The sequence below is a fragment of the Telopea speciosissima genome, chromosome 5, assembly GCF_018873765.1.
Source record: "Telopea speciosissima isolate NSW1024214 ecotype Mountain lineage chromosome 5, Tspe_v1, whole genome shotgun sequence".
NCBI classification, from domain to species: Eukaryota; Viridiplantae; Streptophyta; class Magnoliopsida; order Proteales; family Proteaceae; genus Telopea; species Telopea speciosissima.
The window spans coordinates 38,443,619-38,470,960 of record NC_057920.1 but is presented as its reverse complement, the minus strand read 5'-3'; the positions used below and the strand labels follow the sequence as shown (position 1 = coordinate 38,470,960).

The following is a 27,342-nucleotide window of genomic DNA, read 5'->3' as shown; positions in this document are numbered from 1 at the left end:
TTTTATAAACCTCCACACTCTAATATTCATTAGCTGGTGGTCCCAGAAGAAATTAAATGTTTTCTGATCCGTAATGTTTCCCACTCCAGAACCCCTATAAAGAAACTTGAGATTACATGTATCTTTGTCATCAATTCTCCATGTTTCTTGGCTCCAAACCATAGTTGTCAAAGCGTTGACGCCTAGGCGTCCAGGCACCTTGGACGCCTTGATCGCCTAGCTGGTGTCACCTTAAATTTGGACCCTCTCCAGTGCCTTGGGTCAGCAAGACGCCGCGACCACTATGCTCCAAATTCCAACTCAGTTTCGGTTTCTAGATCTATTCTGTGGGTATTGAGGACGCTATATAATTAGGGGCTTGTATCCAGAATTCCAATGATTATGTGTAGATGTCCAGTATCAGTCCAAATGGTTTACTTAAATTTCTCATTTGACTTATTGACTAAAAACTTAATTCAACCAACTCTTATTGTTAACCTGTAGTGAAATGGGTGAGATAGAGCTAGGATCAGCTTAAACTGTTTCTTTAATTTTGGGCATGTGAAACTGATGCGGAGCCAGGAAGGCTTAGCATACCTGGATCTATCTAGATGAGATACTAACTTGATAGGGTTATTATGGGGTAGGTTATAGAGGGATTATGGGTTTCAGGATCTGGTTCAGATCTTGGGACCTACAGGTAATATAAGTGATGGAAGATGAAGAGTCATATCTGATATGGACTATGGAGGTTACCTTGGATGATGGTGATGATGCTAGTGGTGATGAAGATGAAGATGGATAGATAGATGTAGAACTGGAGTCCCACCAGTCTACCAGCCATAGGAGTCCCACCTGGGTTTGCTGAGTCCCACAGCACTTGTATTTCACAAGGGTTTCTCGAAAGAGGATTTGTTTTTTCACAATGTTCTGGATGCTGTAACAGCAACCCAAAAATTTCATTATATAGGAGGGCGGGGGGAGAAGAAGAGGCTGTTGTGGCCACTTGGTTACATAGAAAAGTATTAAATGCAATCTTAGAACTTCAAACAAGAAAAGGAGTTCCAATACTATACATTAGAAAACAAAACCCAATACATTGAACCCCACCTCAATACATAGAAAACATAAACCAAGAAAATTAACTAACTTTTGGAATTCTAAAAGACACACTGAGGCAGTGTTTGATATGCATTCTGATGGGACTAAAATACTGTTTGGTATACATTCCCATTCTGAATTCCAAGAATGGGGTTAAGAACAGGCTTCATTCTAGAATGCATCAAAAGTTCCATTCCACATTCTCGTTCTTGCTCACCAGCAGTCCGTCGCGACAGCTCTTTATCTAACACAGAGATGAAGCAGAAAAGCTCGCATTCTTCAACGGAGCGTTCGAACTGATTGAGATGGGAACCAGTCCAATGTTCAAACGAAAAGGCTTGACTGATATGTTTTTCTCCATCAATTACAAGAGATTGCGACAGGTCTGAAATGAGTAAATATGCGAGCTTTTCTCTTCTTTGATTTTCTAAAACTACCTTTCAATTACTCCATGTGAGCGATGATCTCTTTTGCAGAAGTTTGCGATCACCTCTCCATGAGTTCTTAATTTCCTTGAAAGTTCTGCCAAAACCCATAGGTCTACAGACACTAGCCGAATACTGGAGCATTGATTGAGAATTTGAGATTGTGATTGAGAATGAGAGAGATTGATTGGGCTTCTTCTGGATTGGTTCCTCAATCCCTACTTCCACTCTGACCTTCCTTTTTCTGGTAACTCTGTTGTTCCTCCTTCAAGTCTTGAACCACATCAAAATTGAAACTGTAAAAAGAAAGTAAACCTTTCTTAACAGATCTGAATTAGGGAATAAGGCTTGGATGATCAAAGGCTGATCCCAAGCAATGTATTTATAATATTAGAAGACAAATTACATGGACAATTCTGTCCCTCATAACCGACTCAATACAAAGCAAAATAAAAAGGGAAAAAAGGACCAGAATACCACCCCTCGGTATCCTGTCCCATACAACCAACATTCCCCCTCAAGTTGGTGCATATATGTCACACATGCCCAACTTGACTAAAACAGGACAGAAAACTTTGCTAGTCAACCCTTTAGTGAACACATCGGCTAACTGGTCAGCAAACTTCACAAAGGGAACATAGATGAGACCAGCTTCAATCTTCTCCTTAATGAAATGTCGATCAACTTCAACATGTTTGGTACGATCATGCTGGACAGGGTTATGAGGGATGCTAATGGCAGCCTTGTTGTCACAAAACATCATGGGAAGATGGACAACAACTCCAATGTCTTGCAACAACCCTTGAAGCCATAGCAACTCACAGATTCCTTGTATTATAGCACGGAATTCAGCTTCAGCACTGGATCTTGCCGCAACATTCTGCTTCTTGCTACGCCATGTGACAAGATTTCCATCCACAAAAGAGCAATATCCAGAGATGAATTTCCTGTCAGTAGAGCCAGCCCAATCTGCACCAGTGTAAGCTTCAACTTTCAAATGGCCATTGGGAGATAAAAGTATTCCTTTTCCAGGAGCAGACTTCAAATACCGAAGAATACGAATAATTGCCTCCATATGAGAGGAATAAGGATCATGCATAAATTGGCTCACTAGACTAACTGCAACAGCTATATCTGATCGTGTATAATAGAGAGGTAGATTAGCTTGCCAACCAATCGCTGATAGCAACCTTTGTCAACTGGTTCACCTTCTTTCTCCTTAAGCCTTGCAGTAGCTTCCATGGGAGTCTCTGTGGGATGACACCTTAACATCCCTGTTTCGGACAACAGATCTAGGATATATTTCCTTTGAGAAAGGAAGATGCCCTTTGAAGATCGAGCAACCTCTATCCCTAGAAAATATTTTAGAGTTCTCAGATCCTTTATTTCAAACTCATGGCCAAGGAAGTGCATTAATTTCTTGATCTTATCACCATCATCTCCAGTTACAACAATATCATCAACATAGACTATGAGAATAGTTACCTTTTCACCAACTCGTTTGATGAACAATGTATGATCAGCATTGCTTTGCTTATAGCCCACTGAAATCATCGCCTTGTGAAACCTGCCGAACCAAGCTCTAGGTGACTGTTTCAACCCATAAAGAGCACGCTTCAATTTACAGACCTTGCCCTTGGTCTTGTCATCAGGGAAGCCTGGTGGAATATCCATATATACCTCTTCCTCTAGCTCTGCATGGAGGAAGGCATTCTTCACATCCAACTGCTGAAGATCCCACCCAAGATTTACAGTACATGACAATAACACTCTTACAGTATTGAGTTTAGCCACTGGTGCGAAGGTCTCCTGATAATCAACTCCATAAGTTTGGGTAAAGCCCTTTGGAATCAGGCGTGCCTTATATCGATCCACAGTCCCATCAACCTTCTGTTTGACCACAAGCACCCATTTACATCCCACTGGTCGTTTCCCTAGAGGAAGATCCACTTGATCCCAAGTATTATTTTTTTCAATGCTCTCAGTTCTTCCAACATTGTTGCCTTCCACTTTCCATCTGTGTAAGCTTCCTGCCAATTTTTACGAATAGAAACAGAAGAAAGAGAGGACACAAATGCACGAAAAGATGGAGAAAGAGAACTATAAGAAACAAAACGGGAAATGGGATGCTAAGTGCAAGTCCTAGTACCTTTGCGATGAGCAATAGGTAGGTCAGAAAGAGAAATCTTACCAGGAGAAGTAAGGTCTGGATCCAGAGTTGGCAACTGGATGGGTACTGGAGCTACGGTGGATTGAGGCTGCCCTCTTTTGGAACATCTTTTGTGATATGTTAAAATGTTGGAGTTGGCGATCCTCTTCTGAAATTTCTCAATGTTTCTCTTAATTGGAGTCAACTCCCCCTGAGTAGGAGCTTCACCATCATCATTTTCCATAGTCTCCCCCTGTATAGGATTATCTAAAAGAGATGGGGCAGCAGCTAAAGGTGATGGGGCAGCAACTAAACCTTCAAGAATAGTAGGCGCAAGGGAAGGAAATGCATCTACATCTTCACTATAACTCTCCCCCTGAAGAGGTGGTGAAGAATAATAAGAAAAGCCTTCATGGAAGGTAACATCCATACTGACTAGAGTACGACGGGAAGGGGGATGATAACACTTATAACCTTTCTGGGTTGGAGAATAACCTAAAAAAATACACCGCAATCCACGGGATTCAAGCTTGCCGGAGGACCTAGTATCCCTAGCATAACATACACAGCCAAACACTTTAGGTGAAACCACAAAGGACGAATTCCCAAACAAAACTTCAGCCGGACTACAGGAGTCAAGGACTATAGTAGGCAATCGATTAATGAGATAGGCTGCAGCGAGAACATCATCTCCCCAATATTGGGAGGGAACATGTTGAGCAAACATTAATGCTCTGGCCATTTCAAGTAAGTGACGGTTCTTCCTTTCGAACACACCATTTTGGGCTGGGGCATCAACACAACTAGTCTAGTGAAGAATTCCATGGTCAGCAAGATATTTTTGAAAGTGCACTCTGTTCCATTACCGCTTCTCAAAACTTTGAGAGTGGCTTGGAATTGAGTTTGGATCATCTTATGGAAATGCTGAAAACAGGAAAATGTCGCACTTTTCGTGTGCAAAAGGTATATCCATGTGTTTCTAGAGTGACAATCTATAAATGACACAAACCAACGATATCCAGAAATTGAAGTCTTACGACTAGGGCCCCAAACATCAGAATGAACAACATGGAAAAGGGAAGAACTTCTTTTATTAGAACTAGAATAAATTGGACATGTCTGTTTGGCCAGTACACACGCCTCACAATAGAATTCATCTTTATTACAACCCTTGACTAAGGCTAGAAACAAATGAGACAAAGTTCCTAATGGGGGATGACCTAATCTAGAGTGCCATTGGTAAAGTTCCGAAGAGACCAATGAATTTTGATGAAGTGGAGAAGGTATGGTTGGTGGAGAAGGACGACCATCATCAAGCAGGTACAATCCACCTTGCATTTTACCAGATCCAATCGTTTTCCCTATCACCAGATCCTGAAAAACACAGTGAGAAGGGAAAAAGGTTACTTTGCAATTAAAGTCACAAGTAAGACTACTAATGGAAAGAAGACTAGTAGTAAAATTAGGAATGTGTAAAACTGAAGACAAGGTAAGGGAAGAGGTGCAGTTAATGGATCCTTTTCCAGAGATGGAGGAAAGGGAACCATCAGCTACCCTAACTTTGTCCTTCCCTGAATTGGGAGAATAACGATGAAAAAGACTAGAAGATCCAGTCATGTGGTCTGTAGCACTAGAATCTATGATCCAAGGATGGGATGCTACAGAAGCACAGTGACCACCAAATGGGATACCTGACCGAGCAAAATATGAACCTGAAAGAGTAGAAGAATTGGCAGGAGCTGATGTAGTAGAAGCCGCAACAGCAGAAGTCCTTAGTATACGTAGGAATGCCTGTAGATCTTCCTGGGTTAAACCAAGGTCAATAGTAGGAACTGTAGTAACAGTCTCAGTGTGATGAGCCTTGTTCTTTTGTTTTTTCTTGGCAGCTCGTTTTGCTTCAAAGTTAGCTGGTTTCCCGTGGAGTTTCCAACACTTCTCTTTGGTGTGGTAGGGCTTGTGACAGTGCTCACAAGTGACAGTGCCAGTAGTAGAATCACCAAGAGAAAGGTTTCCAGCAGGTGCAGGAGTAGTCAAGGCAGCAACCTGGAGGGCTGATCTGTCAGTGGAAGGAGGATGTAACATAGCAGCCCTACGATTCTCTTCAGAGGAGACCAGGGCATAGGACTGTTCAAGTGTGGGAAAAGGAGAATGGCCCAACACTTGAACACGAATCTGGTCATACTCCACTTTCAACCTTGCCAAGAAATCATAGACCTTGATCTTGTACACATGTTTCTTATAGGCAGTAATGTCAGCAGCTGTAGTAGGGTGGAAATCAGAGAAGTGGTCCAATTGTTGCCACAGGCTGCGCAAGGTAGCATAGTATTTGGAGACGGATAATTCTCCCTGAGTAGTGTGAAGGACCTTTTTCCTGAGTTCATAAACCTAGGCATCATTGCCAAGCTGACCGTATGTTTCTTTGCAAGCAGACCAAATCTAAAAAGTTGTGTCAAGGAGAAGAAATCCATGTGCAAGGTCTGAAGTCATAGAACCAATCAGGTATGACATGAGAACCCCATTGTTGGCAAGCCACCTACTTTGAAGAGGACCTGGTGCAGTCGGCATAACATTGGTGCCATCAATATGGCCAGTAAGGCCATGGCCAGCAATGGCCAGCAATAGCAAAGGCTGCAGATCGAGACCATAACAAGTAGTTGGACCCATCTAGTTTGATGGGATTAGGAGGAAAACTGTGGTAATCAGTTTTGCCTTGAGTATCCTGATCAGAAGTAGCAATGGAAGTGATTGAGTCACCCATACTTGTAGCAGAGAAACCCAAATCGCAGAGAGGGGCTGTTGTGAAGAGAACCCCAACAAATACTCCAAGATAAAGGCAGAAAACTGGAGGAGAGACTGCTGGAAATATAGTAATAATTGTCTCCAAAAATCAGCAACAGCAGCCAGGGCAATCCCCTAGATCGACTTCTTCAGGGTTTTGAAAAAAACTCTGAATATGGTGAGATCGATGTAGGAGAGAACGGAAGCAAAAGCACACTAGAATGAGCTGAAACTTGGATCGAGTGACCTTCTAGTAGTGCTGAATCACCCTTCCAAAAACCAGCATCAACAAAGAACAGTAACCAAGATCGATATTTGCAGGGTTCTAGATAAAAACCCTGATGAGAGCAAAAATCAATAGGGAGAGAAAGTCTTCAGTATGGCTGAAAATCTGCTGCAGTTCCTGTGCTTCAATAATGTGGAGAGATCCCTTGGGAGATAAAGTTGAATCAGTCCAAAAATTTGAAGGCTTCAAATTTTGCAGGCAGGGTACACAAGCTTCTATCAATTCTGAAATTTTAGAACATGAATGAGGTGGAGGGCAGCAACTGGATCTGTAGATCACCTCATCAGTGCTGCCCTAATGGGAGAATGAAGAAGAAAGGGAGAAGGGTGGAAGAAGAACTTGAGAATGAAAGAGAGAAGAAGAAGAAGAAATCGAGAATGGAAGAGAGGAGAGTTACCCTAATTCGAAACCTGCTCTGATACCATGTTAACAGATCTGAATTAGGGAATAAGGCTTGGATGATCAAAGGCTGATCCCAAGCAATGTATTTATAATATTAGAAGACAAATTACATGGACAATTCTGTCCCTCATAACTGACTCAATTCAAAGCAAAATAAAAAGGGAAAAAAGGACCAGAATTTCCCCCACGGTATTCTGTCCCATACAACCAACAACCATGAATTTGAGTATGACTGTCTTTGGTTTGCTCGTATATGGAACAGAAGAGCGATTGTTATTATGCCTTACTATGCTCAATCAATTGGGGCTGCAACAACTCAAGTACATGACCGTCTGAAAGGATTCCTCGGCCTGTTGTAGCTTAGGATCACCATTCTTTGTGGTCTTGAAGGCAGGGGAATCAAGGGCACAGGTGAAAAGCCTCGCCTGTTTCAGAGAAGGAGAAGAGGAGGAAAAGGTACATGTGGACTCTTGAGGGACTTGACGATGCTGTCACACTTGGAGCTTGGTCTTGCATCCCTGTTTCGTAAAACACTCTGCTCATGTACCTCAAGCTCAGCTCCCAGTCTAGACTATAGCTCTCTGCAAGTAGATGCTAGAGTGGTTATATACAGTCCAAGATGCAGCAGAACAAAGGGCAGCTTAAGGTTGCCCATGAGGTGTTCGATGAAATGCTGAAATGCATTCTAAAATCAAGAATGCTTTTTCGTCAACATGTGTCCAAACAGTGTTCTCATTCTTAGTCAAGAATGCGTTCTGCAATCTCAGAATGGGAATGCATACCAAACACAGCTTAAGAATACCAAAAGTCTTCCCCAGCAGCTGTTTCAAAATAATGGATCCGAAAGGACCAAAAAAAAACCATATAAAATAAACTCAGCAGGGCCAGGTCCTGGCCAACGTATCTGCAAGGTCTGGGCTTGGCTTGGTGCTGGTCTTGGACCAACATGTGGACCAGGTTCTGGAAAAGAACCTTGTGAGCCAATTTCTGCCTGCATCAGAAACCTACCTAACCATTTCCATCCTTGGAGAGCCGTGTAGAATGATGTACCGTTATGTTGTAGACTTGTAGTTCAATTTAATGCTGAGCACAAGGTTCCCTGGTTTATAATGTTTGTCCTGAGAGGAACTTATTTGTTGATTGGTTGAAATATTTAATTCTAATGTGCAATATCTTATTTCTTAATGTAACTGGCATTTGACATTCTTATGTATCTTTCTCGTTGTACTTATTTTCTTCATTAGGCTGTGGCAGAAATTGCCAAGGCATCGAAGCATGAAGCTACTATAATGCCCATGCAGGCCGAGTCTTATGCTTCACAAGTCAAATCCATGGTCTCTTTAATGGAAGACAGAGTGAAACAGGATTCAGGAAAAAAATTAGTGTCACATGATAATCATGACAGTGAACTGTGTTGCACGGAATCAGGTAATTTCTTCTGGCTCGCAAAGTAGCATGTTTTATTGGATATAGAATCAGTAATTTACTCTCCAATTGAGAGGTTGACAATGGGCCTGTTGTGGCTAGACCTGCCCCACTACCTTGCCGCCGCCCACTATGATCATAGGGTTTCCATTCTTCATACCTTTTAAAATCAGTACATCCATTGTATGCTTAGTGGGCCAGGGCAGAAGGTTCACTGATATTTAATTGGGTTAGGTTTGGAAACCTGTAACATGTCAAGCTGTCATTCCTATTTATAAATAACTTGTTAGAGCATTGAACTCCAGCATGCTACATGAAAACACTATCCTCTGAGGTGTTTTCCCACTGTTTCCTGTGTCGAAGTGCCAACCTCTTTGTGCTTGTAACTCATTGTAGCGCCCCAGTCCCGGGATAAGGGAAAGTGCAGCCCTCAAGGGCGGTGATCGTAAGATTATAATATAAACAACCATTCAAATTTGCATAAAACATCAAATTGAACATGTAAGCCTTTCACTGATATCAAAACCAAACTGTCAGAGTATATGGTCCGCGGAAAATAAACATCTGTGAACCACTTACATGGTCTCCTCCGGATGGCATTCCAAAATTACAAGTATATCTCTTTCCATACACAAATAAATTAATGCCTTTACAAGCATGTACATAGCTTGTATAAAATCACAAAAAAATATCAGAATGCATCGCCTTTCAATCAGCAAGGTCGCCACCTTCCAATCTTGACGGCTCTGAAAAATATAAATTCACGAGGGCTGAGCTACTACTGCCCAGTGAGTAGAAATACTCTAAAATATTCTTACCAGCATACACATGAGCAAGCAAGGTCAATACTCAATATTAAATGTAAGCGAAATAATTAAGATCATGATTAAGTTGATTACATAACAGTCATTAAAATCTTTTCATTTTCAATAGGATTCATTGTTCGCACACACAAGAAATCAATACCATCACCATACTCATGGTGGGATGGCCTCTCAATGATATCAATCCTGAGTCTTCTCATTTCTACCTCAAATCCACTTCATTTCCATTTCATGCCATCGTTCACGTGGCCTTCACGTTGAATCTCCACTCCTCCCCTCTAAGTGAGGTACTCCTTAATCACACATCACCATTTCCACATCATTCCATTCCGTGAACTCATTCCTCCTGATGTAGGTGCACTATCTTGGGCCAACCCAAACCATTTGGTTATTCAGATGGAGATGAACCGGGTCCAGTTTGATTTATAGTTCAGTAGGATATTTTACTTTATGGTTTATTTTGTAATTGGGTCCATTAGGAGTTTGATTTATTGTATAATTTCTTTTATTGTCGTTGGAGTCGTCGTAGAATTTCTTTTATTGTTGTTTATAGAGTCATGGTAGAGTTAGAGTTAGGATTTTATTTCTAAAGCAAGGTTCTAAAACTCGGGTTTCAACTAGGTTTTGACTAGCTAGAAAACGAGTTCATCTCGGTTTCAATCATATCTCGGTCGAAATTTGGGACTTTCTCCAGGCTAACTCGAACCTTGGTTTCGAGGCCCAGAAGTTGTTTTTTTGCCGTGATTCTTGTTGTGCTACCTATTTTTTACATTTTACACTCAATCCATGCATTAGATTCATATAGAGAACACTAAAAATATTACTTCTGGTTTTTATCCAAGTTTGATACTGTATATTGTTCTTGGACATGGTACCAAATAAGATTTGACCGGAACATAACTCTTTCAATATAAATGAGATTTAAGCAATATTGGATTTGTTAGAAAGCTTTGTTTTGATAGCTTTCCAATAAGTTCAAGATTGCTTAAATCTAACATATATTGAAGGAGTTATGTACCAGTCAAACTTAATTTGGTGTGTGCGAATACTGTCAAAATTGCTCTGAATGGAAATATTTTTTTGAACATCAAAACTAATGAATATTTTACCGCACTTTTGGTTTTTAGAAATGTTTTACCATATTAAGATTTATGGAATTTTCAAATTTGAGAAAAACCCTAGCATTAGAAAGCTGAAAATTGCACCTACAGTCGAAAATCCAGTTTTTGTTCTTGAATTGGGGGGTTGACTTTTTTTTCCTTTTGGAATTTGATTTTTTAACAATTTTTATTGAATTCAAATAGGGGGTATTTTCTTATTTATGAATAATATCTTAAGTAAATGAAACATTTACTTAAATGATATTAGACATAATTAAGTGTCTGTCCTGATTTCTGGCAGTTTCTAGCATAAATACCTATCTGTCCTAGTTTCGAGCCAAGTTTCCCCTAGTTTCGATGGGCATATGTGTCGAAACCACCGAAATATGGTTGAAACCAGTCGAATCCAGGGATTTTATAAAATCACCCTTCAACTTGTCTCGGAAACCAGGGAAACCGAGTTAACTCGGTGGTTTCGACAGGTTTCGGTCGAGTTTTTATTCCATGTTCTAAAGTCCAAGATAGAGTCAAGTTCTATTTCAGTTGTAGAGTTATGTTAGAAATCTTCTATTTTCATCTTTAAAATACCAGCTTGTAACTGAGAAAGACAGATTGAATATGGAATAGTTGAGTTATGGTTTAAAGCTAGTGTGGTTGTGCGTGTGCACTCTTCCCTAAACTATGCCTCTGCATTGGATCTAGCTGCAACTGGTTGTTTTTTGCTCCTCCAGGTAACTAGATTACCACCCACAAAGGTACAGTACCCATAAGTAGATCTCCTGTCAGAGACTGAACCAGCCCAATCAGCATCTTTGTAACCTTCAATCTGCAAATGGTCATGCCTGGCAAATAGAAGACCTTTTCCTAAACCGGATTTCAAGTATTTATTGATGCGATACACCGCATCCAGATGTCCACTGCTGGGAGCATGCATGAACTGACTCACTACTCCAACTGCATAAGAGATGTCTGGCCGAGTCAAGGAGAGATAGATTAGTTTCCCAACTAAACTTTGGTACTTGCTTGCATCTATAAGAGAAGAACCACATTCATCACCAAGCTTATGATTCGGATCAATGGGGGAAGTTGCTACTTTGCACCCCACCATGCCTGTCTCTTTCAGAAGATCTAAGACAAATTTCCTTTGGCAGATGTTAATTCCTTTCCTTGATCTAGATACTTCAATACCCAAGAAGTATTTTAAGAGTCTAAGGTCTTTGATCTCAAACTGTTAAGCCAGATAAGACTTCAATCTGTTTATCTCAGCAACATCATTCTCAGTTACCGCAATGTCATCAACATAGATAAGCCATACACTTGACTATACCCTTTTGCAACCAGCCTAGCTTTGTATCTTTCTACTGTACCATCGGATCTATACTTAATGGTATAAACCATCTACATCCAACTGGAGCTCTCCCCCTGGGAAGATCAACTAGTGTACAAGTATTGTTCCTTTCTAGAACCACCATTTCCTTAGACATTGCTTGCATCCATTTTGGATCGGAAAAGGCCTCTGTGATATTTTTGGAAATGGAAGAATACTCTAGGGTAGTGGAGAAGGCAATACCTGTACGAGATATAGAATCATAGGAGACAAACTGGGCTATGGGATTAGTACAGGCTCTTTTCCCCTTTCTCACAACAATGAGAAGATCTAATTCAGGAGGAGTAGTGTTACCTGACTGGGGAGGAAGAGGCTGAGGATGTGGATCCAAAGAGGGGTTTTGGCAGGGCTGCTTTCCTTTTCCCTTCAAGCATTCACCTCTTTTGAATATAAAATCTTTGAATCTTCCCTTGTGCTCTTAATGCAGACCTAGGGGGGGATCTGCTATGGTGGGCTTCATAGAGAGAGTAATAGAAGAGTTAGAGTTGCAGGGGGAGAGAAGAAATCGTATTAGAAGAAGAGACGGGGGGGAGGAAGGAAGAGTGCACACGCACACAGCCCTCAAACTACTCAAACCATAAACTCAATTCATTCTTCAATTTTGTCCCTAATGATGGAGAATTACATCATATATAAACAGAAATAAAATACTCCTAAAAATAAAGACTCCTAATTACTTCCTAAAACTTAGACTAATTAAAATAGAAACTCAATAAAACTCAAATTGGAAATCTCCCTATAAGTCTAATAGCTACCCCAAAATAAAAGATTACATATCTTTCCCAAATAAAATAAATTCTAAATATCCTACTGAACTAGAACATGGTTGGGAAGCGGTTCATCTTGGTTTGGATCCCCAACTGGGTTTGGGTCGGTCCAAGGTAACGTAGCTGCATCAGCTCTCTTTTCTTGCTAGCATCACCACCACTACTAGCATCAATATCAACAACACCATCAGCATCAACAACATCCACTTCTTTGTATTTTCCAATATCAAATAGGAATGGGGAAGTAGAGGTAGGCTAGGGAGATAGAAAAGGAATGACATCAGCATCCTGTTCACTTCTAGTACTCCCCTCCTAAAGAGGATGCTGAGGAGAAGAAAAGTAAGGAATAGACTCAAAGAATGCGACATCTTTGGAGAGAAGTCGCCTTTGGGAAGGAGGATGGTAGCACTTATATCCTTCGGTTGAATCAGAGTAGCCCAAGAAGATGCACTTGAGAGCTTTGGGATCAAGCTTGGTGCGGGCTGATTTGTTGACATGAACATAACAAACGCAACCAAAGACTTTTGGAGGCAAGGAGAAGACTGAGGATTGAGGAGAAAGAAGAGTCAGGGGAGATTTGGAGCCAAGGAGTGAAGTTGGCATCCGGTTAATAAGAAAGGTAGTGCATTAGACTAGAAAGTCTTAGGCATAGTTCGAAAACTCGTTTCGTTTCGGTGTTTCGGGTTGATCGAAATATCCGAAATATCTGAAATTTCGAATATATTGGTCGAAATTTTGCATTTTTCTGTAATGTTTCGGTAGGTCATTTCGGTGGGTTTTAGGCCAAGTTAAGGCCTGAAACTTCATGGAAATCCTATTTTAGGCTATATAAACACATTTAAATGTTCAAATGGCAACAATAGTCACCCAAAGTGGTGTTTTGGATTTGCACCATTGATTGGCAATATATGGTCGAATCCTAATGTATAACTTAGTTAATTACACATACACATTGTTAAGACTTTAATTACTAGAGGACATAATAAATTAATGATTAATAAACAATTTGAACAAGTAAATTGACTTGGAAGTTGGAAACATAAAGTGAATGACTCATAAGTCATAACTTAAGTCATAATATTAAGTTCAATAAGTAAATAACAAGTTAAGAAGATGAATCTCAATATGACAATATCCTTAAAGTCCAATACAAGTCAAGTAGTCATCTAGTGACTCAAATGTTTACAAATGTTCTAATGATAATTACTCCGATGTCCAGGATCGACCCCACTCATAGTCCGATGGAGCCGACGTGCATTGTTCTCCGATTATAGGACAAATGAATGCCACATCATAGTATGGGAAAAGTGAAAGGATGAAGAACAAGGAGAAAAAAAACCCAAAAAACCAGAGCTTGTCAAGTCTCGGTCGAAATTTCGACCGAGACTAACGAGTTTTGGTATTTATAAAGCTACTTTTGAAAAAGGAATCTCGATATCTCACGAGATTTTGATTGTCTCGAGATATCGCGAGATGGTTGAAATTTCGACCAAATTTTTGCATCTTTTTTATTCGAGCTGCTGTTTCGTTTCGGTCAGGTCGAGTAGTTGAAATTTCGACCAAATTTTTGCATCTTTTTTATTCAAGTTGCTGTTTCGTTTCGGTCAGGTCGAGATACTCGAAATATTCAAGATCTCGACTGAGATTTCGCGAGATTTAGTACTATGGTCTTAGGCACATGCATACCAAAGAGAAGGCCCTTGGTGATTTCGAACAAGTAGCGGTTTTTTCTCTCAGCCACCCCATTTTGTTGAGGGATATCAACACATGCCAGTTGATGGATGATGCCATTATCAGTAAAGAACTGTTGGAGCCCCCCATACATGTACTCACCCCCTTTATCAAACCTAACAATTTGGATTTGAGTACCAAACTGAATACTGATAAGATGATAAAAATCCTTGAAAGCATCACAAACATCACTCTTTTGTTTCAACAAAACAGTCAAAGTAGACCTAGAATAGTTATCCACAAATGAAACAAAGTAACGAAATCCAAACAAAGAAGTAGTAGGAAAAGGCCCCCAAACATCAGTATGAACAAGAGAAAAAGGTGCAATAGATCTATTACCACGATAAAGATAAGATGGGCGACAATGTTTAGCAAAAATACAATATTCACACTAAAAAACATAATAAGAAGGAAAAGAAATAAACAAGTGGGGTAAATGTCTCCTCATAACAACAAAAGATGGATGACCCAAACGTTGATGCCAAAGGATTACAGACTCCAAAGTACTACGGTCACTCTGACCACAAACATAAGCTGCAGGCTGCAGCAGTAGATTGATCAGGTAATCGTGGTTCAAGAAGGTAGAGTCCTCCTTTTTCAGCCCCACTGCCAATAACCCTCTTTGTCTCCAAATCCTAAATAAGACAATAGGAAGGAAAGAAAGTGACACAACAATTTAAGGATTTGGTTAGGTGACTCACTGATAATAGGTTAGTAGCAAAATTAGGAACATAAAGGACAGACTAAAGGGAAATAGAAGGAGTAACTGTCACATTACCCTGACCAGAGACAGAAGAAAGGGAACCATCAACAACCCTTATCTTGTCCCGGCCAGAGCAAATGGAGTAGGAATCATAATACTGTGACATACCAGTCATGTGATCAAAGGCTCTAGAGTCAATAATCCAGGTGGGTGTAGTAGAAGGAGCAAACGAGACCTACAGAGCTAAGGCAAAAGTAGCTGACCCTCCAGAACTAGAACCAGTAGTTGACCCTCTAAGGTAAGACATCAGCCGGTGGAGGACTACAATATCATCCTGTGAAAGGGAATTAGGAGCAGGCTGGGGTCCAGATGTCACAGAGTGAGCCCTAGCTCCCCCTCGCTTGCCTCCACGGGTAATAGATGAACCACCACGCATACCAGGGGGCTGCCCATGAAGATCCCGACACCTGTCCTTTGTGTGTCCCAGTTTGCTATAGTGATCACATTTAAATCTCTCACGGTGATCTCCACGAGTTGGCCCTTGGCTTCTCCCCCCACTTTTCCAGTATCTATAGGAACTAGAAACAAGAGCAGATCTCTCTTTTGATGGGGCAATAGTCATAGTTGTTCTTCCGTTTGCAAGTAACTACATACTTCATCCAAGGATGGAAAGGGAGACCTCCCTAGGATCTGCAGACGAATGGGCTCATACTCTGGATTGAGCCCACCAAGTAGAGAAAAGATCCCTTCAACTTCTTGATTCTTGTAAACCTTGGCTTCATCCTCAGACTTGGACAATCGAAGATACTTGTAGTGATCATATTCTTGCCACAGGCTGACAACAGTGTTATAGTATTCAGAGATGCTCCTATCACCCTGCTTCATATTGGTGACCTTTTGGTGGATTTGTTACACCTTTGCATAGTCATCAACTCGATCAAAGGTCCGGGCAACATTGTCCCACATATCCTTGGCAGTCTCCTTGTCCATAAATCTCCTACTGGTCTCAGGTTTCATGGAGAAAACCAACCAAGTCATAACTGTGGAGTTCTCAGTCTCCCACTTCAGGTATCCTGGATCAGTAGTAGCAGGCTCCTTAATAGAGCCAGTAATATACTCCAACTTTCCCCTACTGTGCAGGGACATCTTCACAGAACGGAACCAATCCAAGTAGTTGGTATTGTCCAATTTCATAACAGATTTGGGTGTTGGGATTGTCAAAGGAAGCCATAGTGGGGAGACCACTAGCCAAAATTGGTCCACTGACCTCAGAATCAGACCCAGAAGTAGTAGACATGGTGTACCAAAATACTCAACAAAACAGATTGGTGTCTTGCACAACAGGGGAGTAACCTCTACCCACACACAAGCAAGAAATCCAGCAAACAAAGAGAACAATACACTGCCCAAGCAGTTCCAGCAGCAAAAAGGAGGTAAATCCTTAAGGAGAACATAAATCAAACACCTTGGGTGCATCTCAACATTAGTCCAGCAGTCATCCATCACATAATCATAAAAAGAACTCCCAAAAAAAGCTTCAACTAATAACCTTCAAATGCAACAAGGTGTAAACAATGCAAACCTTCCATTATAGCACCTCATAACCACCCAATGTGTTGGCTGTCAACAACGAAGAGAGCAAACAAGCAGCAGAGCAGACGGTACTGTTGGAGCAGCAGAAAATTGAGCTATATTCCTCAAAACTGTGACCTGCTTCAACCGAGTGCTAGGGGGTATGAAAGGATACCCCTAGGCGATCCAAATGCAGCAAACCTCATTCCAAATGGTTGAGGGAGGAGGAAGAAACCAAGAGAAATGTGGAGGTGTTGGCGGTAACTTGAGGAGCAAAGTTTAAGGCTTCAAACTTCTGCTGCAGCATCTCCAGCTTCAAACTTCATATGTTGGTTCAAGAATGGAACTCTAAATGATGTATTACTTCACATTGTACAGCCTCTAATGGAACCCTCTATCCTTTTAGGGTTCCAAAGAGAGGTGAAACATAAAATTGAGTAGCCGACTCTCAAACCAGAGAAGCTGGCTCTGATACCAAGTTTGATTAAGAGAGGATCGATTCTAGTAAGGGAGAAGTAATTTACAGCAACAAAGAAGAAGAAGAAGAAGAAGAGAGATTGGGAGAATAATCGATTGTGTGTTGAGTGTTCTCAACACACATATTCACTTCATCAAATCACTTTTAAGAATTACATAGTCCTCCCTAGGGAGGTAAATAGAAATAAAGAAGAAGTAACAAAAATACAACTTAGCCATGTCTAATAATAAAACAATGACAGAACTACCCTTATACAACTATTCTAATAACTCTAATACTTTACGACTAGGACCCCACACATCAGAATGAACCAATTGAAATAGGGAAGAACATCTTTTATTAGAAATATGATAGTTTGAACGTATCTGTTTGGCCAAGACACAAGCCTCACAAAAATATCTTCCTTATTACAATTGTTAACTAAAGATGGAAATAAATGGGATAAAGTTCCTAAAGGGGGGTGTCATAGTCTAGAATGTCATTGGTGTAGTTCAAAGGAGAAAGATGAAGGCTGACATAACATGGAAGGCAATGCCCGTGGAGGAAGCTAAAGCTGGCCATCATCAAGCAGGTACAATCCACTATGCACTTTATCCGATCCAATCATCTTCCCCGAGTCCAGTTCCTGAAAAGCACAATGAGTTGGAAAAAAAGTCACTTTGCAATTCAAATCTTTTGTAAGACTACTAATAGAGAGAAGGTTAGTAGTGAAATTTGGTATAAGCAAAACAAAAGACAAGGTAAGAGAAGGAGAGCAACTAACGGATCCTTTCCTAGAAACAGATGAGAGGGAGCCATCAGCTACTTTCACCTTATCCTTGCCAGAAGTAGGGGCATAAGTATGGAAAAGGCTAGAGGAACCTGTCATGTGGTCAGTGGCACCGGAGTCTATGATCCATGGAGTGGAGACACCGATGCACAATGACCAGTCAAGAAAATACCTGAACGGGCAAAGTGGGAACCTGATGAAGAAGAGTAACTGATAGGAAGAGATGTAGTAGAGGCAGTGGAAGTCTATAACATACGCCTAAAAGCCTGTAATTCCTCTTGGGAGAGACCATTTTCAGCAGTGGGGGCTGGAGCTACACTTTCAGTGTGATTGGCTTTGTTTTTAGTTTTAGCACGACCACGTTTGGCCTCAAAATCAGCAGGTTTCTCATGTAATTTCCAGCAAGTAGCCTTAGTGTGATAAGGTTTATTGCAGTGCTCACACATAATAGGCTCCTTGGTGGAAGTAGTAGCTGTGGGAGAAGCATCAGTAAGAGTAGCAGGTCTGGAACCAGCCTGTAGGGCAGACCTATCAACAGGAGACTGATGAAACATAGATGCCCGACGAGATTCCTCAGTATGAACCAAGGCAAAAGATTGCTCTAGGGTAGGAAGGGAACCCTACTAAGAACTTGCTGACGAATAGGATCATACTCAATGTTCAGACCTACCAGAAAGTCATAGACCCGAATTTTGTCCACATGTTTCTTATAGGCTACAATATCCGTAGGAGTGGAAGGCTGAAAAGCAGAGTAGTGATCCAGCAGCTGCCATAGACCTTTTAGGGCAGCATAGTATTTAGAGACAGGTAAGTCCTTATGTGTAGTGTCATGAATTTTCTTTCGAATTTCATACACTTGAGCATCATTTCCTACCTGTCCATAGGTCTCCTTGGTAGCACTCCATATGTGGTGGGCAGTCTCCAATAAAAGATAATTGCTGGAGATGTCAGGCTGCATAGAGTGTATCAAATATGCCATAATCATAGCATCATTAGACATCCATCGATCAAGAAGATGACCAGGTTCAGAAGGTGCAACAGAAGTGCCAAGGAGATGCCCAGTAAGGCCACGGCCAGCAATAGTTAAGTAGAACGGGACCACATCAGATAATTTGTCCCATCAAGTTTAATGGCTGAAGCATAAGGAAGATAGTCAGGCTTATTTTGTCCTTCAATACTAGAAGTAGCAGATGTAATATCAGATCCATCCATCGCAGCCAAATATCAAAAACAATGCAGCAGCCAAGAGTCAAAAAAACCAGCAAAACCTGATTCGGTCCAAGGTTGGGGAATACTTGAAATCTGGAAAATCTTCAGTAGAAGAGGGCACCAACAGTGTCGAGTGAGCCTAGAGGTAATGTGAATCAGATCGCCAAAGCTCAGCCAAATCAGAAAAGAGAAAACCCAAAATCGATAAAAGTCAGGGTTTTGCAAAACCCTGAAGGGAGATCGATAATGGGTATGGGCTCCAAATAACTTGAGATATCTGTGATAGTTGCTGTCCAATACTGCTATGGTGGATCTCCAATAGAAAAAATCAGCTTCCAATGACAAAAAGAGCTCGATCTTCAAGAAGGGGAGAATTCCAGAAAATCGCAGAGACAAGGAGCAGCAGCTATCGAGCTTGATTTGTGATTAAACCATCTGTTAAAGAGGTTGAATTGAGGGAAGCATCTAGATCGTATGGTCACCTCATCAGTGCTGCCCTATTGAGTGTAGAGAATCAAGAAAAAAGAAGAAAAAAAAAGAGAAGATCGAGTGGAACAGGGTGGAAGAGAAAAAACGATGGAGGGGATGAGGTTTTGAAAACCTAGATCAGAGAAGTTGGCTCTGATGCCATGTTAACAAAACAGAAAATTGGGAGTTGAATGATCGAATTGATCAATCAAGCCTTGTATTAATAGCATTAAAAATTACATCCTAATGACCAAAACACCCCTAGCTTAGCCAACTTAGCTAAGCAATACATAAAACACATAATAAAACCCCGAAAGGACCAGAATACCCCCACGGTATTCTGGTTTACATTATTCAACAAGTTTTGTCGGTCCCGGCTGGAGGGTGGGGTGATGGCGATGAGTCCCAATACGACTAACCACACTACCCCAAGACCTCCCAAGGAGTCAGTAGTACCGCTACCCGCCATAGATTCTGAATCTCAAACAAACAGATAGGATGCTGAAAAGAAATGTATGAAAATAAGAGATGTAGTGGGGCAAATACTATAGCATATAGAAGTAGCATGTTAGACCATAAGAGGGCAGGCGGTAACTAGACAGGAAGGTGGAACGTGGCAGGGGCCTAGGGAGGCCAAACAAACAGCAGCACGGGGCCATTGGAGGCCTGGCCGGCTCACAGTGGCAGCGTCAGGGGCCATAGGCGGCTTGGTGGGCTCGCAATGGCAGCGGTAGAGGCTAGGGGCCTTGCGGGCTAGCGTCAAAAGTCTGGAGGCTTGCAATGGAAGACAAACGAGCCAGGTGAGAGGGCTCAAGGGCTTGGAATCTCATGAGCAGGCGGCGATGGGCCTAGGGCCTTACAATGGAAGGCCTAGAGGTCAGAAAGAAGGCAGCAAGAACTGGTGAATCCATCAGACTGGCCTAAGGGACCTAGCGGTGATTGGCCATAACGGAAGACAGGTGGCGGCGGTAGTGGTGGTGCAACATGCACCGGTCAGCAATGGTCAGTGGTGTTGTTAAAGTCACACGTTAGAGTCACACGTGGTACGACATGCGTTGGTGGTGGAAAAAATATGAGGTGGAGCCTCGAAAATTTGTGGTGGAACCCTATTGGTGGCAGAAAAAATAGAAACCTTTTTTCTAGGGTTTTGAGCTCTAATACCAAGTAAAAATATGAGAGAATGACTTGGCTTGTCGATAATGACAGAGGCCATCACTTTATTTATAGATTGAGAAGGGATTACAATTATAGAATTTTAGATAAGGATGACTCACAATCCTTATCCTAACGCGTGGAACATGTGCACAATGTATCTAGACACATACGTTGAATCTAGACACTTCAACAAAAAGAAAGAGCAGCCTCAAATCTTAATGAGCCAAGGAGGAAAGGTTGAAGAAGAACTAGAAAGAACATTACATGTTTCTCTGATCATTACACATCTATGAGTGGATCTGTATCTTGCAACCACTGGAAGAGAACCTGACATCATGCTCCCATTGATTCTACCCAAGAAAAGGTGTCCGTAGCCCACATTTACAACTTCATTTCCTCAAAAAAGGAACAAAGAGCGGTGAAAATTTTGAGATGAAGGTTATAGTTTTTTGTCACCGATGAAAGAAGAGCAAGGAAATATTGAGCTTAGGGTTTTTTGTAACCGATAATTCATGTTGCCGCCAGCCTGGAATTGTGGATTGAAAATATGAAGAAGGTGTCGACTGTCTCGTCACTCGGCTTGGGTGTTTTAACCTAATCGACTGGAATAAAGTTAGACGGGAAGTCTTGTTAATGCTTCCTTTCGACCTTATTCTTCTTAAGTAGTTGGGTTTAGGATAGTTCCAATTGACATAAAACTGAATAATTTTCCGTTGCAGGTGCTCTCATTCATATCTGTCCAACATTGTTGTCTCTCACTTTTCTTGCTGGAAGAGCTGGCGATTCTGCTCCTCCCCTGTCAGCAACCATGCTTGATTGCCCCAGTTTGCAACAGGAGGTGGAGGTGGAGAAGTGCAGAAACATTTCCATGTCACCAAACACCATTCTACCCCACAGAATCATTCCTCCAAAACGGAATCACAAAATAATCACTTCTATCTTGGAATCACTCTTTGGTCCAAGTAGCTAGTTTCTCTTGGACCTTGATGGAGTTGAGGGGATGGTAATCCTGAGGGATGTTTGCATTGTTGTTCTTGTTGTACAGAATACTTTTATTTTCCTCTTTTCTTTCAATGAAATTGTGTTATTTATGTAAAAAAAAAAAAAGAAAGAATCAATCAACAACTCTCCCCTTGAGGGAAGACTAACCCTACCCCGTTACCCCCTTCAAAGGCTGAGCTCTCACTTAGAAGTCTTTTCTCACAAAACTCTGCTTCCACCTTGTCTTCAGTACTTCTTGCGAGCTCATCATCACTTGCCTCAAAATCCTCCCCAACTAGGCTTCTAGCTTCAAATTCTGCTCCATGTTACCAATATGACCAGATGAATAATCATTCCTTAAAACAGTTTCTGAAGTATGTATGTATAGGGATATTTTTTATGCATACAGAGTAAAAGAAATTGCATGCCATAGACTTCCTCAGACAATGTCTGAGTCTCCAAAGAGATGGGATGAGAAGGCGAGCCTCTAGAAATGACAATCATGGCCAAAGGGGTAATATTGAGCCAGAGAGGAGAGTCTATTGATCCTCACCTCCCTTCCATCACACACAGGTTGATAGTCTGAACACTGGAGCAATGGGGTTCCAATGCCTTGTGCTGTTCAAGATTGTTTGCAGCAGTCACCTCTGTCCTTGTTAAAGGGAGGGAAATTTTGGTTTTGTCCTTTTTTAGTAGAGATTGATTCTGTGTGCCATATGATACTATATAGAAGTTATTAATCATCCTTTTTTGTACTAGGCTATGTTGTTTATGAGCATTCTATTTAATTATATTTCCATGTTACAATATCACAGCTATAATTTTCAGGTGTGAAACTATTATGTGAACAATTCTTTCATTATGGAGTATGGAGTTGTAAGCTCTCATATTTTTACCTGTTCAAGCTCTGTGTACTCCAGTTGGCTTGATGTCCGAAATGATCTTTCTTCTTCTCATTTCTTTAATCTCTCTCTCTCTCTCTGGGGTAGAGTGGTAGGCTTGAGATTCCTGTTCTTTTCATGCTTGTGACTCAACATGTGGATTATGGTGGCATATGTATTGGATTGCTCCAAATGCAATTTCATTATTTTATTTTGGTTGGACTACATAATCATTACTTCCAGATGCACACAGCATAAATTGTACTTGTATTATTACACGGCTTTGCCCTTTAGCCTTACTCCTGTAGACTTGCAGTGCAGTATTACATTTAGAGTTATCAATCTCGTGTTGCAAGTTGTAATTGCATACATTTCTTTGTAAATGTCTTAGTTTCATCCATGAAAATTGAATGCATCTGTAATGTTAATTTCTTGGTAACTTGGTAATTGGATATGACCTCTATTTATGATGTATTCATGTTATCCATAGGGATGTATCATGTATGTGGGATGAGCTGGGGGTGGGTGGGCCAAGGCATCTTGTAGTTATGCACCTTGGACTTGCGTAGGGCCCTGACAAGAAAAGGTCCAGCCATGTTATAAAATGTGGGCCTTGGCCTGGACTTGGGCTGGGCTGGAACTGTAGAGCTTCCAGCAATATGTATTTTATATTTTCATCATAGAAAGATTAATTTCCATGGCCAAGAGAGAGGCATGATCCAAGAACTTAAAACTTATCATTGGCACAATTCATTCTACAAGCAAAACACTGTTGATAAAAGAAGAATATTAGTAAAAGAAATATGTAATAATATGATTTCGGTATAAGAAAAGAGGCTCAACCTTAGTGGGTCTTCAATGACCAGATGATGTTAAGAGTATGTGGAACAAAAAAGAACAAAAAGGATAAAAAAAATAATGACCCAAAATCATGTATATATTGGACCTAGCTCCATATTTGGTTCTCACCCAGTCCATCAGGCAGAGCTGGTGTCAGCCCAACTGGGACCTCATATATATTGGGCTAGGGCCAGAATTGGCCCAAAATACTTTAGGCTTACGTTGGGCCGGTCTCATCAAGCCATGGGATAGCCTGGCCCAGCCGAAGTTTCAGTCTAGTTACCATGGCAGTACCATATTTTTGAAAGTCCCTCATATCCTCGTAAGATATTACAGTCGGATGGGTCTGACTCCTTGATGCATTCCTCCAGCCAACATCTATATCCAGATATGCATTTAACCTAATCAGACCGTGTATACATATAGGATAGATGTTTTCTATATTTTAATTATTGATGAAATGGCAGAAATTGATGCCAACTTCAATGAATGTGATTCAAATCTAGAGCACTGGGAGAAAATGTTGTTCCTGTTAAATGAAAAGCGCAGATATAGAAGAATAGTTGGATCTCTTGCTGGTTCATGCTTGGTAGCTGCAACCCCATTACTTGCATCAGCAAAGGAATCAGCATGCATTGTGGCTCTGAACATAATTGAGGTTAGTGTTGAAAATGTTACCTTTTGCCATCCTAATATAATATTTAGTTTTATTATTCATAATGTTTGTCTATGAGTCTGCAACTTAACATGCTCCTCACTTGAGCAGTAGTTGTATACTTTTGAGGATCCTATCCTATTGTTGTTGAGTTGTTCACATGAGGAAACTGCCATCATGAATTTTTTTCCCCCCAAATATGATTATTCTTGCAATGTATTCCTGTTCTTGTATGAAAATGTAGACTGGTGCAAATAGACAACTGACTCCGGAATGAAAATCCTTCCAGGATGGAATCACCACTCTGGAAAAAGTTGAAGAAGCATATAAACATGAGAGGGAATCAAAAGTAGCAATTGAAAAAGCTATCATGATTATCTCTTTCCATGATCTTCAAGACATGTTGGATGCTGCAGATGAAGGAACCGATGAGAATAGACTGCTTCCTGCGATGAACAAAATTTGGCCCTACTTGGTCGTTTGTGTTAAAAATAAGAATGCAGTGGTGCGTAATCAGAATCTTCTTGGTTTTTCCTTGTTGGCAATGCTATCCTAATCCTATCCTTAGCTATTGTGCAAGTTTCTGGAGTTTGGTCTAGTATATAATTCCTTTAGGTTGGTACCCCAAGTAATTAATTATCTAATGCTAATGGGCCACTGAGTCAAGTGATCAATGATGAACTTGAGTTGATGCTTGCACAATTAATTCTATTTTGGGTTTTGTGATATTTATTAAAATTATCATGGGATATAAAGCAATAATTTGTTGGATAATTGTCTTGAGAACCTAGTTGTTGAATTCAAGCTTATGCTTTCGCAGAGGCCTTGAATTCAAGTAGCCATGGGATGTCCAGGATAATTAATCAATTGTTTTGCCAGAACTTATTTTTAACTTAACCAGCTTCCCCAAAAATATGTCAAGTTGATCATTATCTTCTGTCTTTTTTTTTTTTTTTTTTTTTTTTTTGGGAGGGGGGGAGAGAGGGAGAGAGGTTGGGGAGGGAGGGAGGGAAGGAGGATACTCTCTATTACTTCTATATGTCCAAGCATCACTTGTGTCTTTTGATGACTCCAAATTTTCAGAGTTATTTCTTGTCAGATATGTAAATTATGATATAAAGTTTTTCAATTGTATCATTGGATTACTTGTGCATTTCATTGTCTCATCCTTGCGATTCTGATCCTGTTTCTACAGGCTATCCGGAGGTGTTTGGGTGTGGTGAGCAGTGTAGTACAAATCTGTGGAGGGGATTTCTTTTCCCGTCGGTTCCACAATGATGGACCTCACTTTTGGAAGCTGCTAGCCACTTCTCCATTTCGAAAGAATAGAAAAGTGAGAAGTGAAGAAAGGCCATTACAACTTCCCTATAGAAGCACTTCCACAACTTCAGAAGATGTGATGGCTGAGGCTTCAAGTATGAAGGTCCAAGCAGCAGCACTCAACATGATTGCTGATTTATCCAGGAACAAGAGGAGTGCTTCAGCTTTGGAGGTAGTTCTCAAGAAGGTTGGTGCGCTTGTTGTGGGAATAGCTTGCAGCGGTGTTATAGGACTTCGCGATGCTTCGGTTAATGCCTTGTCAGGGCTTGCTTGCATTGACCCTGATCTTATTTGGCTTCTCCTGGCTGATGTGTACTACTCTTTAAACAAGAAAGATGTACCCTTACCACCCACCACAGATTTTCCGGAAATCTCCCAAATTTTATCCCCTCCACAGACTTCAAAGGAATACCTTTATGTGCAGTATGGAGGGGAGAGTTTTGGCTTTGATGTTGACTTAGCTTCGGTGGAATTGGTGTTCCAGAAGTTGCATTCTGTGGTGTTCAATTCACAAACATACAATTAGAAAGGAACATGTTACTATAGTAATGATTTCCATTCTTTTCCTTCACAGCTGCTTTCATTCCCTTTTTATACCTTCAGTTGAGGACCGAGCAATCCTGTTCTGTAAGAAATGTAGAAAATAAATGGGTTATAAAAAGACAATCTAGAAGTCAAAGTTCAAAGACTATTTACTATAGGGTTGCTCTCACAGGCCCGGAATAACTCAGGCTCTAACCCTCCTTTCTTTTGTTATCAAAAACAAACGTTCATTAGAATTTAAAAAAGTGTTTTCACATATATCACTGAAGACCACTCGGCTTCGCATGATTCTGTGAGAAAACTACCATCGCAAACTTTGGTGGAACATCCCGGGTTCGTAAGTTCAACGTACTCAATCAGACTCAAAAGGCTTCAACAAAGATGGAGAGGAAATAATTTTCCGACAAGGCAACATAAAAGAACAGACAGGAGCTGAAGATCTACTATCCATCTAAAAATATTGGTCATCACCTGAAAAGGATTAGGTGGTAATCTAGAAAACAGGCATTGATTCTTCACATGTCATAAGAAATAACAAGTAAAGCGAAGGCAAGCATGGGTTGACCACGAAGAGCCTGGTCCCACGCAAACAGATGTCACATCAAAACAAGAAGTTCCAAGCCAAAACAAAGGGCACCACAACCCAAAACAGAGATAGTAGGAACAAGATTAATGGCATCCACAGGAACAGGAAGGCACAGAGACACAAGACTCGGCAACAAAGAGACCGCCCTTATAAAGAAAAAGGGACGGTTGAGATGAAAAGAACAGGCGATGGCCCAGATAGGAGAACAAGACCCCCACCTGAGAAAGCTACAGAAAGAATAACTGCTCAGTTTTGGGAGTGACGACTCCCCATTAAGGGCTCCCAAGCACGACACCTCGAATGCCACAAATAGCAACATTTTCCAAAAAAGGCATTGATGAGGATTCATTGAAGAAGGCGGCTACTCCACGTGAGACCGCCAAGTCTCCCTAGCGATTCAGACGCATGAACTGTCGCGAGAGCGGAGATAGAGAATATGAGCAATCACTCCCTGCCTTAATGACGCAGGCGGTTATGCTTTGTGGTATGAGCCAAATACAAACCGGCGCGGTCTAAAACCTGCCCCCAGAGGAAAAAATATCATAGAGAAAAGTCCAACAAAGGGGTGCCCCAATCACGAAGCTGGTGCAAAAAGAACCCGAAGCTAGCGCCTACTGCAAAATAAAGAAGTGCTAGAACGAAGAAGACATGCCACAAGATATTCTACTCCAACACACCCCACAACGGAATCTGTTGGAGTGGGGAGCTTTATGTTCTACCATATAATGGCCACCCAATAGATCCCCCACACGTGGCACTGGGGGGGTCAACAGGTAAGAACTATCCGCCTGGAGGCCCACGACAGATCTAACAGGAAAGCACTATCCA

General features: G+C 41.1%; 1 protein-coding gene and 1 long non-coding RNA gene across 2 annotated transcripts in view; one reads left to right on the top strand and one right to left on the bottom strand.

Annotated features, from left to right (window-relative positions):
• Positions 1-25,956, top strand: part of LOC122661552 — a 124,448-nt gene extending 98,492 nt beyond the window's left edge. Inside the window, exons 14-17 of the mRNA XM_043856975.1 lie at positions 8,365-8,548; positions 23,878-24,068; positions 24,355-24,570; positions 25,261-25,956. Of these exons, the coding sequence (XP_043712910.1) occupies positions 8,365-8,548; positions 23,878-24,068; positions 24,355-24,570; positions 25,261-25,911 (1,242 nt within the window). The 3' untranslated portion in view covers positions 25,912-25,956. The remainder of the gene's footprint in view (positions 1-8,364; positions 8,549-23,877; positions 24,069-24,354; positions 24,571-25,260) is intronic.
• LOC122661553 lies at positions 422-8,356 on the bottom strand. Its single transcript, XR_006332903.1, has 3 exons — positions 8,129-8,356; positions 1,085-1,089; positions 422-546 (listed from the first exon to the last, which is right to left on the bottom strand). It is a non-coding gene; the product is annotated as an uncharacterized LOC122661553 (long non-coding RNA).
• Positions 25,957-27,342: the final 1,386 nt, after the last annotated feature.